The 15,251-nt window shown below is 35.5% G+C and overlaps 1 protein-coding gene across 9 annotated transcripts in view; it reads right to left on the bottom strand.

Annotated features, from left to right (window-relative positions):
• Positions 1 to 14,502, bottom strand: part of LOC104906875 (serine carboxypeptidase-like 7) — a 66,061-nt gene extending 51,559 nt beyond the window's left edge. For 3 of the 9 annotated variants that reach the window (XM_048641323.2, XM_057393682.1, XM_048641326.2), the window contains exons 1-5: positions 14,164 to 14,499; positions 13,841 to 13,986; positions 3,038 to 3,120; positions 2,557 to 2,679; positions 2,310 to 2,412 (exon numbers count right to left, since the gene is read on the bottom strand). In XM_048641323.2, coding sequence (XP_048497280.1) covers positions 2,310 to 2,412; positions 2,557 to 2,679; positions 3,038 to 3,120; positions 13,841 to 13,986; positions 14,164 to 14,318 — 610 coding nt within the window. In that variant the 5' untranslated portion in view covers positions 14,319 to 14,499. Of the gene's footprint in view, positions 1 to 2,309; positions 2,413 to 2,556; positions 2,680 to 3,037; positions 3,121 to 13,840; positions 13,987 to 14,163 lie in introns of all 9 variants that reach the window. The other 6 variants (XM_019252491.3, XM_048641324.2, XR_007272657.2 and 3 more) reach the window with 5 other exon arrangements.
• Between the last annotated feature and the right edge of the window lie 749 nt (positions 14,503 to 15,251).

The raw sequence follows: 15,251 nt of genomic DNA, 5'->3' as shown, positions 1-15,251 counted from the left end.
TATAAGGGATTGTTTGGTTCACAAAGGAGAGAGAAATGAGGAGAAAAACATAACAAAGGGAAACAAAAAAAAATTGTTGGCTCAAAATGATGAGGTAATCAAAATCATATTCGTTGAGGCAATTCAATATGATATCTGGAAGATTCTACACTTTCTGTTTAGGAGACCATAACTCTTTGGTGACCTCCCTCGGAGAAGCTTTTTGCTGACAACCCCACCAACATTTTCCAACAACTCAAACTAGCTACCAGCCTGCTCAGTGCCCTTTCCACTCCCCATTCTCATCCATATTCTCCAAAATGGATAGTAGTGAATAATACAAAAGCATACAGAAAATGTTAATATAAGATGCAACTGGAACACACATCCCATCTGAAGTAGATGCAGGTAAAAGGACGAGCTCAATGAAGTTTAGAAGTTGCATACTACAGTTACACTAGTGGAAAAAACCTTATATGTCACTTAGTAACAGATGCTATTTTTGTAAAACGGCATCCGAAAATCAACATTAAAAATGGGAAGAAAAGTTGGGAGTTAATCTGATGCGGTCCTCTTATGGACCGCATCAGATTAAATAAACCAATGCGCTTTTTGCAAAATCTGATGCGGTTTGATGGACCGCATCAGATTGTACTCATTTTTTTTCGCCCAATTTGGCCCAACACACTTGTGGCCCAACTCAATTAAGGCCCACCTCTTATTACAAGCTTCCTATTTCCTAATGACCCACACTCCCCTCCTCACACCTAACCCCAACACCCACTCTCTCTCCTCCCTCATAACCACTCGCCGTGAAATCCCTCCTCTCCCCCCTCTCTCTCTCCTCTCTCCTCCTCCTTCGCAGCACTCGCCGTCAAATCCCTCTTCTCTCCTCTTTCCTCTCTACTATCATGCATCCCACAAACAAAAACCCACAATCAAACAAACGAAGAAACGAAGAAAATGAAAACGAAAATGAGAACGAAGAAATGAAGAGCGACATTGGGGAATGAAGAAACGTGGAATGAAATGAAGAAATGAAGAAACGTGGAACGAAATGAAGAGACGAAGAATCGAAGAAATTGTTTTTTTTTCCGAAATGGTTTTTTTTCCTTTTTTTCGTTTTTTTACCAGATTTTTTCCTTTTATTTGGGATTTAGCTTTTGGATCTGGTTTTAGATGTAGGTTTTTATTTTGGTTTCTTGGCTGCCATTTTCATTTCGAATTTTTGGGCTTCCATTTTCTTACAATTTTTCGCTCTTAATTATTGCTTTATTATCACCTTTTATTTTCGCTATTTATTTTCGCTCTTTCGTTCTTAATTTTTTCTTTTTCACTCTTAATTTCGTTTTTTTGTTCTTAATTTTCGCTTTTTAGCTCTTAATTTTCACTTTTTAGTTCTTAATTTTCGCTTTTTTGCTCGTAATTTTCATTTAATTTTGTTAATTCTGTATATATATCTTAGTTTGTTATTTTTGTATATTTGTATAATTTTCTGGATTTATGTTGAAATGTTGTTTCTATAGGTTTAGTTTTTATATACTTTTTTGTATATATGTAGCTAATTTTCTATGTGTTTTGTATAATTTTGGATTGTTTTTATGTATTTTGTATAATGTTGGATTGTTTTTATGTTTTTTTTATAATTTTGGATTGTTTGTTTCTATATACATTTTGGATTTGTGTTACATTTTGTTATATGCGATCAATATACTTGGATTTGTTTCCATTTGTTTCTGAAGTATATTGTTATACATTTTGGATTTGTTTTACATTCCACTTTCCAAGTGGAATATGTTATAAGCGTACTCCACAACACAACCTCGCCATAAGTGTACTGTATACATGTGCACTTTTTTTTTTGACATGAATATAAAGTATACTGATGTTCAAAACCGCATCAGTATCTAAAGAATCTGATGCGGTTTTGGACCGCATCAAGCTGCTGCGATCCCACCTGATGCGGCCCAAAATCGCATCAGTAAGCCCTGTTTTGACCGCATCATGTGAGCTTTTTTCCACTAGTGTTTGAAGCTCCATGACAAGGATATAGATATAAATAATAAGGCTAACAGCTAAAGCATAGAAGTCAGACATTATGTCTTCCAATTGAGGGAATTACACATACGACAACTTTCTTCAAGCCTTTACAAGAGAGTAAACAGCGAGAGACAGAACAAACAAAAGGAAAGAAAAACCCCATCAAGCAAACAAATATCAATAATCAACTTCAACATAATAATTGATGCACTAATGACAGATATCAATCATCTTATTTGACAAAAAGAAGAAAGTTACGTATTCAAGTTGTATATATATAAGAAATTTACCCTGGAAAATCTCATGTACAACAACAGGGACAATCTTGCCACAATAGGAAACCCCCGCAATGTAAAGCGGATTATTATGGAATCCAGCATGGTCAGCAAGCCACTATACGCAAAATAAGAAAGACATTAATATTAAAAAGAATATTACTTTGTAAACGAACATCATAGTTCAGACAGATCTTATTTAGGAAAGGAGATTTCAGATAGGTCTTAAAAAGGTTATTCAAATTAAGTATCGATTCCTCACCTTTGTCAAAAACTGATATATATGCCTTGATGATGTAATATCATCACTGTAGTAACCTTCTGGATTTGTAGCATAAGAGAAGCCTGTGCCAACGGGTGAGTCCAGAAATATAATGCTAGCTACCTGGAGATCAATCACGATATATTCATCTTAGTCTACTCATGATTACAGTTCTGCCAACTTCAACCTCAACTTTATCATGCTATTGCCTTCTTTACAGATAAAGCTTTGAAAATCCAAATTAGATAGAACTGTGAGAGCTATTTTTTTAATGAGAAGATATGACAGGTATGGGTTTAATCGGACTGCGAAAAGTCCAGAGTCCGACTAGACTGGACGGATATTTTTTTGGACCGGATTCGGACTCAAAATTTCGAGTCCAAAAATTTTTGAACTAGATTTAGATTTGGCAAAATTCAATCTAGTCGAATCCACTTACACCCGTAATAGCATGTACGAGTAGGAAAATTGTTTCTTTTACCTTTGTCCAAGAAGACGGATTTAACTGAAACGTTGGTGATTTCGAGTGCCAATCGCAAGCAGAATTATTGAAAATCAGAGGACCTACAGAATGACTTCAATGTTATTTCACAAGCAAACAAGTGTCGAACACTATCTCAAATTATTTTAATATTTTATTAAAGAGATAAAGATTCGGAGCTCTCCCCTGTTCATATCAGATATGATTTAATTTGGTTCATAACAAAAGAAGTGGTATATAGGATCCTAGATAAGATTTTTTTGACTAATGTGTACTACATTTACTATTGTCAATACTACTTCCATTATTTTTTCGTTTTTTTCACATGGTACCTCTGTGGAATTTTAAAATTCGTGAGGTACCCCTATAGTTTAAAAAATGAATAAATGGAACCATTACTATTACAATAAAATGCATGAAATGCCCTTAATAACTGACGGCGTCAAGTTTTCGTTAGTCATTAAAGCCAAATCAACCTAATTATTCAAAATAATCCCTAATTAACTTAATTTAATGCTAACTAAATCATAAATAATCCTAATTAACTAAACTGAAAAAATAAATAAAAGAAAGAAAAGGAAGACCACCCCCACCTCCAAAACTCCACCCCAGCCACCCCCCATCACTATCGCGGCACTTCCCCCTGAAAACCACCCCAGCCCCAAATCAGCGCGAAACAACCAAAATTTCCACCCTCACCCTCGAAAATCACCTCCACCCTCTTAAAAACCACCCCACCCCTCGAAATTCACCCCCTCCCTCGAAAAAATCTCCCCACCCACCGAAAAACCACACTGTTGGGGGTGCTTTTAAGGGTGGAACTTTCATCCACAAGCACTTCTCTTCTCCGCTCTCACCTCTCCTTCCACCCTCCGCTCTCATCTATACCTCCACCTGTAACAGAATATTGTTATTATGTTATAAAAAAAATTGTTATTCTGTTATAGCTTAACTGTTAGTTGGCGGGAACTTCAGTTATAACTAGCATTTCAGCTATAAATAGCCTTGTTAAGCTATAATAGATCATTCATGATAAGAAATAACAATCTTCCTCTTCTCTAGATCTCTCTCTCTCTCTATCTGTCTATTCTCTCTCTCTCTATTCTTCTCTCTCAATCTTTCTTCAACTTCTGTATTAGTTCAATAATTCTGGTCTTTGACAGTTGATTTGAATTAACTGTTACATTGGTATCAGAGCTAATTAATGGAAAATCGATTTTTTCCTAATCTTCTATCACCATTCTGGCACCTGCTACGCGAAGAATTGCCGCCATGGAAGAACAATTAAAGATTCAATCGAACAGATTGGAAGCTCAACAAACTCAAATGCGTCAATTTGAGGAAAAAATGAAGTCAATGATGCATACCTTCAATGAAATGAATGATTAGGCTCAAGGAAGCAGAATCAAGAAGGGGTTATTCTGAAGGAGGAACACCAAGGAATGTTGATTCCAGTTCTAATCGAATTCAAGGGTATGTACCTAAACTAGATTTTCCAAAATTCGATGGTACGAATCCCAGAATGTGGGTTAAGAAATGTAATAAGTATTTTACTTTGTGTAAAATTGCTTAAGAACAGAAGGTTGATCTTGCCTGTTTAAACATGGTGGATAAGGCTGAACACTAGATGTCTAGTTATATAACTAATAGAAAGAATATTGATTGGTCTGAGTTTATCATTGATCTTTCAGCTAGATTTAGAGATGAAGTTGGGGTTAATATAGTAGAAAATTTTAATAAAATCTCACATAAGAGGAGTTTAGAAGACTATGTAGATGAATTTGAAGAACTGAAATCATTGATGTTGTAGCAGAATCACATCCTACCTGATTCATATTTCTTAGATTCTTTCATTGGTGGTTTAAAACGTAGCCTCAAACCTTTTGTTAGAGCTTTTAAACCTACCACCATGGCTGATGCAATCCAGTATGCTAGGCTGCACGAGGAAAATATGGCAGCTAGCCCAGTTAGTAAATCCACTTTTGCAACTAAGAATTATCAAAAGTCCTACCTTCCACCACTGCTTCCTACCCCTCCTAGTTCTAGTTCTTCAAAAATAGCCACAATACATCCCACCTATACTAAACCTTTCCAATCCAACTACCAAAAACCACAAATCAACATTTCTAGGGAGGAAAGAAGGGAGAAACAACTGAAGGGAGAATGTTATTTTTGTGATAAACCTTATGAAAGGGGTCATAAGTGTAATCTGAGGCAAACCCAGATTTTCTTGATTGAAATTCCTGCTTTTGAAGAGGAGGACAATGATGAGCAGGGTAGTCAGGAGTATTTTGAAGTAAGAGATGTTGAGCCATGTATTTCAGTTACAGCTCTTAGTGGCAGTCATAGTTTTCAAACTATGAGGGTTAATGGAATGTTTGGAAAAAAATCAATACACATTCTCATAGATTCTGGAAGCACACATAATTTTCTGATTTGGCTTTGGCTAAATCTTTGGGGTCACCTTTGAAACCTATAGCTACACAAGCTGTCACAGTGGCTGATGGGAATCATTTAGCTTGTCAATTCAGTTGCAAAAATTTTAAATGGAAGTTGAATCACTGTGAATTTCAATCTGACATGCTGATAATTCCACTGGGTAGTTGTGATATGGTTTTGGGTGTTCAATGGCTTTGTGAACTGGGTACAGTCAATTGGGACTTTAAGAAGCTTGTGATGCAATTTGATTACAAGGGCACACATCATACCTTGCAAGGGATGTTTAGTAAAGGTGTAAAGATTGTGAAGGGTTCAGAAAATTTGTTCAATCAATCTATTCAGTTGTATTATATGCAACTTGCTAGCCCTCATTGTGATGGTCTGGCAATTATGAGTTGTGATGTGGAAAATCATACAACTCCTCAAGAAGTTTAGGAAGTTTTGGAGCAATACCATGATATTTTTGCTGAACCTCAATCATTACCTCCTTCCAAAGGTGTGTATGATCATAGGATTCCACTAGAGTTTGGAACTAATCCTATAAACATCAGACCTTATAGATATTCTCTCAAACAAAGAGATATCATTGAGAAATTAGTGACTGAGATGGAAAATCATGGTATCATTCAACCTAACTGCAGCCCTTTTGCATCTCCTGTGGTGTTAGTTGGCAAAAAAGATGGATCATGGAGATTATGTGTAGATTACAGAGCTCTGAATCACAAAACAATTAAAAACAGGTTTACAATACCTGTGGTGGATGAATTAATTGATGAGAGCTGGGTATCATCAGTTAAGGGTGAGCAAAGAGGATGTGTTCAAAACTGCATTCAAGATCCACAATGGACACTATGAATTCTTGGTTATGTCTTTTGGCTTAACAAATGCACCTGCTGCCTTCCAAGCATGGATGTACCACATTTTCAAACCTCTACTTAGAAAATGTGTTCTTGTTTTCTTTGATGATATTTTAGTTTATAGTCCAACTTTGGAGGATCATATTAATCATTTGCATTTAGTTTTTCAGCTTATGAGACAACATTTATTGTTTGCTAAAAGGAGTAAGTGTGCATTTGCTATACACAAAGTACAGTATCTGGGCCATTTCATCTCTAGAACAGGTGTTGAGACTGACCCTCAGAAGATTGGTGCTGTTGAGCAATGGCCAGTTCCAGTTTGTGTCAAAGATCTTCGAAGCTTCTTCGGCATAGCAGGGTATTACAGAAAATTCATCAAAGATTATGCCTGCACCAGCAAACCTTTGACATCTTTATTGAAGAAAGGGGAGTTCCAATGGAGTATTAATGCTCAATCAGCTTTTGTGCAACTCAAGAAAGCTTTAAGTTCAGCTCCAGTGTTAGCTTTACCTGATTTTTTTCAGCCTTTTGTGGTGGAGACTGATGCTTCCAATTCTGGAATTGGAGTAGTACTAATGCAGAAAAATCATCCTTTGGCATTTCTTTGTAAGTCTTTGGGCCCTAAGTGGCAAAGACTATATGTGTATGAGAAGGAGCAGTTGGCTTTAGTCACAGCAGTCCAAAATTGGGAGCAATATCTCTCTAGACAACAGTTTATTATTAGAATTGACCAGAAGAGTTTGAAATGGCTCTTGCAACAGAAGATCTCTACACCCTTTCAACAATTTTGGTTATCAAAATTGATGGGGTTTGACTATGTCATACTTCCTCCGTTATTTTATAGATGCTACATTTCCCTTAAATAGAAATGTCATAATAGATGCTACATACCATAAATGGATTCCTTCTCACCATAAAAATCTTAAATTATTATTAAAAAGTTGGTGGTCCCCCACCTTCTCTTTTAAAATACTCATACTTTTTCCTTAACAAATGGTTTTTTATTCAAAAAGTGGTGGTCCCCTACTTTCTCTCTCTACCTTTCTTAAAAAACCCCCACTTTCTCTATGTAGCAAGAATAAAAACACGGAGGAAGTACAATATAAGAGTGGAAGTGAAAATTTGGTGGCTGATGCCCTTTCAAGAGTCACTGGTGGTGGTGCTGAAGTAATGTACTTGGCACTTTCAGTTTTAGACTCCAATTTGTCTCACTTAATTCAGTAGAGTTACAATTTGGATCTCAACTTTCAACATTTGTTAACTGATTTACAAAAATGGAGCTGTAATCCCTCATTTTTCTTTGAAAGATGGACTTATCATGAGGAAGTCTAAGTTGTTAGTAGGGCCAGATCAGGATTTGAAGATGGCTATACTTAATTGGTTGCATTCATCAGGTATGGGTGGCCACTCTGGGAGAGATGTAACACTGAAAAGGGTGAAGGCCTTGTTCTATTGGAGAGGCCTTAACAAATTTGTTACTGCCTTTGTAAGGAATTGTTTGATTTGTCAAGCACACAAACAAGAGACAGTGGCACCAGGGTTATTACAGCCATTGCCCATTCCAGATGAGGTGTGGATTGATGTGTCCATGGATTTTATCTCTGGCTTACCTAAATCTCAAGGCAAAGATGTTATCTTTGTAGTAGTGGACAAACTCAGCAAATACAGCCATTTTATGGCCTTATCTCATCCTTACACTGCTGAAACTGTAACCCCGAGTTACTTGGATAATGTATTCAGGTTACATGGTTGGCCAAGGTCCATAGTGAGTGATAGAGATCCAGTGTTCATCAGTAAATTTTGGCAAGCTTTGTTTTCAATCCAAGGAACAAACTTGCTCTTATCTTCAGCTTACCATCCTCAAACTGATGGACAAACTGAGATAGTGAACAAATGCCTTGAATCTTTTCTGAGATGTATGTGCAGTGAGCATCCTAAGGAGTGGAGTATGTGGTTACCTTTGGCAGAGTGGTGGTATAATACAAATTTCCATACTTCTGCACAAGTTACTCCTTATGAAGTGGTATACAATCAGCCTCCTCCTTTACATCTTCCTTATCTGCCTGGTGAATGTTTGGAATTGGCAGTAGATAGAATAATGCAAAGAAGGGAGGGAATGATACACATGTTAAAATTCTTCTTAAAAAGGGCTCAAGATAGAATGAAGTCTCAAGCAGACCTAAGGAGGACTAATAGATCTTTCACTATTGGCTCTTGGGTTTGGCTTAAGTTGCATCCTTATAGACAGAAGACTATGAAAACGTCTTCAAATGAGAAACTATCTCCCAAATATTTAGGACCTTTCAAAGTCCTTGATATTATTGGAAAAGTTGCATACAAGCTGCAATTGCCTAAAGATGCTCAGATTCACCCTATTTTTCATGTTTCTCAGTTGAAACAGTGCAGAGGTGAACTACCTAGTATAACTCACATTCCTTCATGGCTTCAGGGTACTTCTGTTTCTGTTGCTTTACAACCTTCTGTCATACTGGAGAAAAGGATGGTCAAAAGACAGAATACTGCAGTATTTGGTTCAATAGGAGGGTTGTCCTGTATCTGAAACTACATGGGAATGGGCTGACCAGTTTGAGGCTACCTATCCATCCTTTGTAAATCTTGGTTAAAGTCTTTGCTGGTGACAAAATTGTTCTATGGTTTACAATTTTGTTCTTTTAAGGGGGAAGGAATGTAACAGAATATTGTTATTCTGTTATAAAAAACGTTGTTATTCTGTTATAGCTTAACCGTTAGTTGGCGGGAACTTCAGTGATAACTAACATTTCAGCTATAAATAGCCTTGTTAAGCTATAATAGATCATCCATGATAATAAATAACAATCTTCCTCTTTTCTAGATCTCTCTCTCTGTCTATTCTCTCTCTCTCTATTCTTCTCTCTCAATCTTTCTTCTGAACTGTATTAGTTATATAATTCTGGTCTTTGACAGTTGATTTGAATCAACTGTTACACCACCCTCCTCTCTCTCTCTATATATATCTCTCTCTCTCCTCTCCATCCGCTCTCCTTTTGACTCCTCTCTCATCTAAAATTCCGGCAGCAAAAAGGGAAATAACCCAAAAATTATGGGCCACAAAAGGGGTGGGTGGTGCTTGGCGGTGTTCTACATGGGTTAGTTTGGAGGAAGGAGAAGCAGAAGGAGAAGGGGGTGGGTATAAATGAGTGATTCAGTGTGGTTTCGAGGGTGGCAGGGGAGTGTGCACTTGGAAGTCAGGGAGGGGATTTCGGGTGGAAAGGGAATGGGGTCGCACGGGAGGAGGAGGTAGATGGGTAGCAGGTAAGGAACGAGGAAGCAGAGAGAAAGAGGAGGAAGGAAAATCTCTCTCCTCCCTCACCTGAAATTCTGGCACAAGGTTGGGGAGGGGGAGGGTGGGTGGTGTGGCGCCATAAATGCGGAGGAGAGAGAAGCTGGAAGGAGAAGGTGGTTGGTGGTGCAGAGGTGGTGTGGGGCAAGTGGCCCAAGACAAAGGAGAGAGAGAATTGGGGTAAAAGAAAGAAAGGGGAAGAGATGAGAGAAAGGAATTAGCTGTCTAAACCTAACGGAAACTTGACATCGTTAGTCATTAAGGGAATTTCATGCATTTTAATGAAATCATGAGGGTACCTGGTGTATTTTTCGAACTATAGGGGCACCATGAATTTCAAAATTCCACAAGGGTACCATGTGAAAAACCGTTATGGTTTTTATTACTATTTCCTCCTCTTTCATTGGTTGTAACACTTTGGCTTTTGCACTATTCATATAGGAGCCCACAACGGATTTTTTTGACTAATTTGTACTAGTCCTAATAAATATTTAAAGATGTTGATGGTTATAGACTTATAGTTGTACATTTTGCATGTGATGCGTGCTTGAAGTTTTTTTCGAAACATAAACTCGATTTTCTTCGGCATAAGAGTCAAAATCGAACATTAGATATACGAAGTATAATTGTTTTTAGTTGCAAAATTTGATTGGTTTAGTTTCTGTCACTTAAGCCACTCACCATTCTTTTTGTTTTTTGTTTTTTTTTTACTTTTCAAAGTTGAATTCTATGATCAAAATAGAAATTTTATTGAATTTATTTATGATTTCTAATATTATAATTTTTTAGTTGATTTTTGAATTAAGTACAGTACTTCATAAATTGTAAAGAAAGTAGACACTTTGATTTCAAGTCAATTTTTTCATAGGTTGTAGTTTGTAAGTGAATTTTTAAGTTTTTGTAAAATTTCCTCATTTTAGTGATTTGCATAACGTAAATTACGCAATTTTATGATTTTAGTTGACTTGTGAGTAATTGTTATAATTATATTTTTGATATTTTTGTTTGAAGCCCCCTTTGATTTGTAAGTGAATTTGTAATTTAGAATGGGAATGGGGTAACATAGTCTCTTCATTCGGGGACACCATAGCTTCCCCCTTCCCTTATATAATAGAGATATGTTGTACTTTAATTCTTAAATGATATTTTACATAAACCTTTTTACCTTGATAATTAATCGCTATTATATAATAGAAAAAAATAGGTCCAAATATATGTAAAAGTTTCATTATATATAGGAAACACTATAAAAAAGTAAATAATTTTTTTCCTTGTCTAACTTCTAAATTCTGATTTCACTACAAATACACCTCTATTTTTTTATCATGACCCACCATAAATTGTGAATAGTTCTTGAGAATAGTGATTTGTAAGTAAATTTTTGTAAATGTTTTTGTATGTATTGACATTCTAGGTTATTAGCTAGTTTTAGTTTGTATGTTAATTTTAAGTTTTAATAAAGTTTCCAGATTATTTGAGTGATTTGCATGATTTTTATAACGTGATTTGACATTCCTTTTGTAATTTAGAAAGGGAAGGGGGAGGGAAATAGGCATTTCAAAAGAGGACACCGTTGCTCCCCCCCTTCCCTTATATAATAGAGATTGGATTCACCTAAGACCACAATGTCTCATAGACACATTCTGTCTTAATTTCACACCCTCTCTCCTCCTTGTCTTGGTTCTACAATAAATAGGAGAAGTTTTAAATTTTGGAGGAAGTAATGTATAAAAAGCTCTCTAAATATAAGCTTGATCATATCTAAAGCTTATTTTTTGAGATATGATCTAAACTTATTTTTTCTTATTTGGTTTGAGCTCTTAATTAAGTAAAAATAAGGTGAACTAAACATAGCCTTATGCCCTGTTCTTTTGGACTTATTTTATGTTCCGTTGAGATTCTCTTAGTCCAAAGGAATAGGACCTTAGTATATAGAATGAATACCGAACAACCTTCAAGTGCTTTGCAAAGAGAACATGAGGGAGTATATAATACTATCATTATTATTCATAAGCAAAATAAAATGAAGAATATACTCCCTCGTTCCCATTTTTCCATTTATGTTTGTCCCAAATAGATTTCTCATTCCCTTATTTAGTATGGGTCCACCAATTAAATTGTATTATATTATTCACTTCCCCATAAACAATATGATTATAAAGTGGTCCACATTCTTTTTCCTCAATAAACAATTCATGAATAGTGTACCAACTTCAATTTTTAATTCTGATTTAATACATTAAGGTCCCACACATGATTTCTCCTTAATACTTGTGTTCAAAAGAAATGGGAACTCTATGTAGGGACGAAGATAGACTCGATCATAAAAATTGAAATAAAAAACGGTATTTCAAAATTCACGGGGTACCCCTATTGTCTAAAAAATGTACCACGTAACAAACTATTTCAATGAAATGTCCTTAATGACTAACGGTGTCAAGTTTGCGTTAGTCATTAAACCTAATTATCCCTTCAAACCCTAATTAAGCCCTCTAACCCTAACCCCCTAACATCGTGTAAAGTTTGCATTAGAGGGGTTAATTATGATTAGAGGTGTTAATTAGGGTTAATAGCTAACATAAACTTTACATCGTTAGTCATTAGTGGCATTTCATGCATTCTATTGAAATAATAAAGATACCTGGTGCATTTTGCAAACTATAGGAGTACCCCATAAATTTTGAAATACCACTATCCCTCATGAAAAAACAATAAAAAAGGGGAATTCTAAACAGTGACCCTCTATTTTTTTATTTTTTTTAGGGGAAAAACAGTCGATCATTACTCCATTGATAAGGTATCCAGCCTAATCAAAAAAATTGATAAGGTATCCATCAAAACATAAGTGACTAGCTATTTAGTAGAATGTAAGATGGGTGGAAATTCTTTTTACTTATTTTAAATCGTGACCCTTAACTTTGTATAAAGTAACTTTTGTAACCTTATTTTCGAAAATTAATTAAGAAAAAATTATTTCCCTTTCTAGGTACGTTTCAAATGTGGTGGAATTTCTCCCACCACTTTTTTAGGTGCACTTCGTTTGAACTGGGTTGTTTTTCTAATATTGTAAAATTCTTTAGCATTATACATGATAATGAGTTGTGAATGTCAGACTCAATCATCCATGAATAACCCAGAAATTTGTTTTGAGTAATCATCTTTTTCTTTGGTTGATTTGATGCAGCATGCATGAAGAAATTATGGGTATATTTTCACATTCGCTAATTTCTAGTTTGATCAAATATTAGTGATGGACGTTTCCGGCGATATAGTTGGTTGTGTTGTTGGTATAATTGTCAACACGTTTACAAAAGTTTCATTATCCATCAACGATAAGAACGGTCAAATTCTTAATTTCATGGAAATTATAATTTGGCAATGTTGAGGTGCATCATGAAAAATAAGAACTTAGGATAGTCTTTTTTTTTTGCGGGAAAAAAAAGATGCATTTTTCTTAACTAGATTCTGGTTTGTTAAAAGAATTTAGAAAATAAGGTCACGAAAGTTACTTCATACCACCTCCATTTTTTTAGTTGCAACGATTGGACATTTTCCCTCTCTACTTTATGTCAAATCGTTGCAACTAAAAAAAACAGAGGTAGTATAAAGTTGAGGGTAGCATCTAGAATCAATTTACAAAATTCCACCTATCTAGTTATTCAATCCGTCTTATGTGGATCCGGTTCACATTAAATATAGTGTGGACCAGGCCTACACACGTGCCCCACTACAAACTAGTTACTCTCGTTTTCCAAACTCCCGCGATTTTCTCTCTTTAATAAGATTCTCTCGCCCTAAAATTTTAACAAAAACAATTGTTCAGAACGAACATACACTCTATCATTTTAAAATACAATCATGTCAAAATACACTATCATGTCAAACACTAGAACGATCGATTATGATGATAATTTTGCGTAATATACAAATAAACTACACTATAATATTTGAAAATACACTATATCATGCAACACTATCATGTCAAAAAACACAGCAAAACACTATCATATCATTAACGCGACAAAAACGGAAAGTTTTAATCATTAAAACTCACGTGAGATGGATAAGGTGTACACTAAGTTAGTGTGTACCGGGTTCATATTAGTTTTTTTACTAGTTATTTGTAAAACAAAAGGTCAGTGGATCACCCTCTAAAATTTCCAAAAAGAAGAAAGAAGAATATACCAATCTCTAAAACCAGTCCGGAAAAAGCAGAGCAACCAGGACCTCCAGTGAGCCACAGCATAAGCGGGTCTCTTTCAGGGTCTCTCTCCGACTTAATAAAGTAGTAAAATAGCTTCACTTCTTCATCTTTTCCTACCCCAACATACCTGCATGCAATTCAATTCATTTTCCATGTCAAAACCCACCTAAAATAAAGTTTGAGGAATTACATAAAACTTACTCCCATCTCTTATCTTCTCATGTTTTTTGTCTCTTAAAAAGATTTTTAACTAGAAACATCACAAGGGAACAGAGGAAGTATCAATTTAGAAAAAAGAAATTACCCAGTTTCAAGATAAAATGGAAGGTCGCCCGGATACCCAGGTATGGATTTGACAATATTGGGTGAAAAAGCAGAAATTGCTGTTAGGATTAGGAGGAGTAAGGAAATTTCAACAAAAAGAATTTGAAGTATGTTTCTCACTGTTAGCTTTTCCATTTTTACTATACAATCTAGATGAACTGTTGGAATCACCAATCACGCGGATAATCTTTACATATGGGAATTGCGGAATGGCGAAACTGAAGGAGTAAAATTGTTGAATAATTGTGTGAATAAAATAATGGCGGAATGGAGAATTAAATATTCACACATGGGGTTCTATTCAAAAAATAATGATAATAATGACACATGGGGGAAGACCGGTGAAGTATTTAGAGCAGTATACGCTTAGCTCCTCTTCTCCACAAATTTTATTTTTTTCTATATAAGGAAGGAAAAATATACTACCTCCGTTTCTTAATAAGTGCAACATTTTCCTTATTTGGAATAGTAACAATAAGTACAACTAAGCTCAAAATGGTAAAAAAATGTTCAATATTATTACAAATATGCCACAAAAAAAAAAGGGGACCACAACTTTTTTGTTTCATCACTTGAATTATTCTACTTTATTATGGTTCCAACTTTCTCTTTCTACGTTCCTTGGTATTCCCCCACTTTCTCTATGTTGCACTTATTAAGAAACGGAGGAAGTATTAGGCTACCCTCCTCTCAAGAAAAATACCTAATACATCGGAGATAAGAATAGAAGAAAGTGAAGAATTTACAATTTGAGATATGAAAATTAAAATTAATTAGATGATCAACATTAACGATTCAGTCAGCCGCTCTATTTGCTTCCCTAAAGACCATGTCGAACTTGGAATGAATTGAACTTTGTAAGTAGTAGCTTGGAGTCGTCGATGATGGAAGCGATCATCCACGGAACTGACCACATATTATTAATGGCATTGATAACCAGAAGGTTGTTGATCATCTGCAAACATTAAGCAGGGTATAGTTGATCCCCTCTTGCTTATTTTGAACTATAACCCTGACTTTGGCAGCGTGCTCTCAATAGTAAGTTTTTGAATAAGAACGTCCATACAA

Source organism: Beta vulgaris, chromosome 3, assembly GCF_026745355.1.
Source record: "Beta vulgaris subsp. vulgaris cultivar EL10 chromosome 3, EL10.2, whole genome shotgun sequence".
NCBI classification, from domain to species: Eukaryota; Viridiplantae; Streptophyta; class Magnoliopsida; order Caryophyllales; family Amaranthaceae; genus Beta; species Beta vulgaris.
The sequence above is the reverse complement of the archived record's forward strand: the minus strand, read 5'-3'. Positions and strand labels throughout refer to the sequence as shown.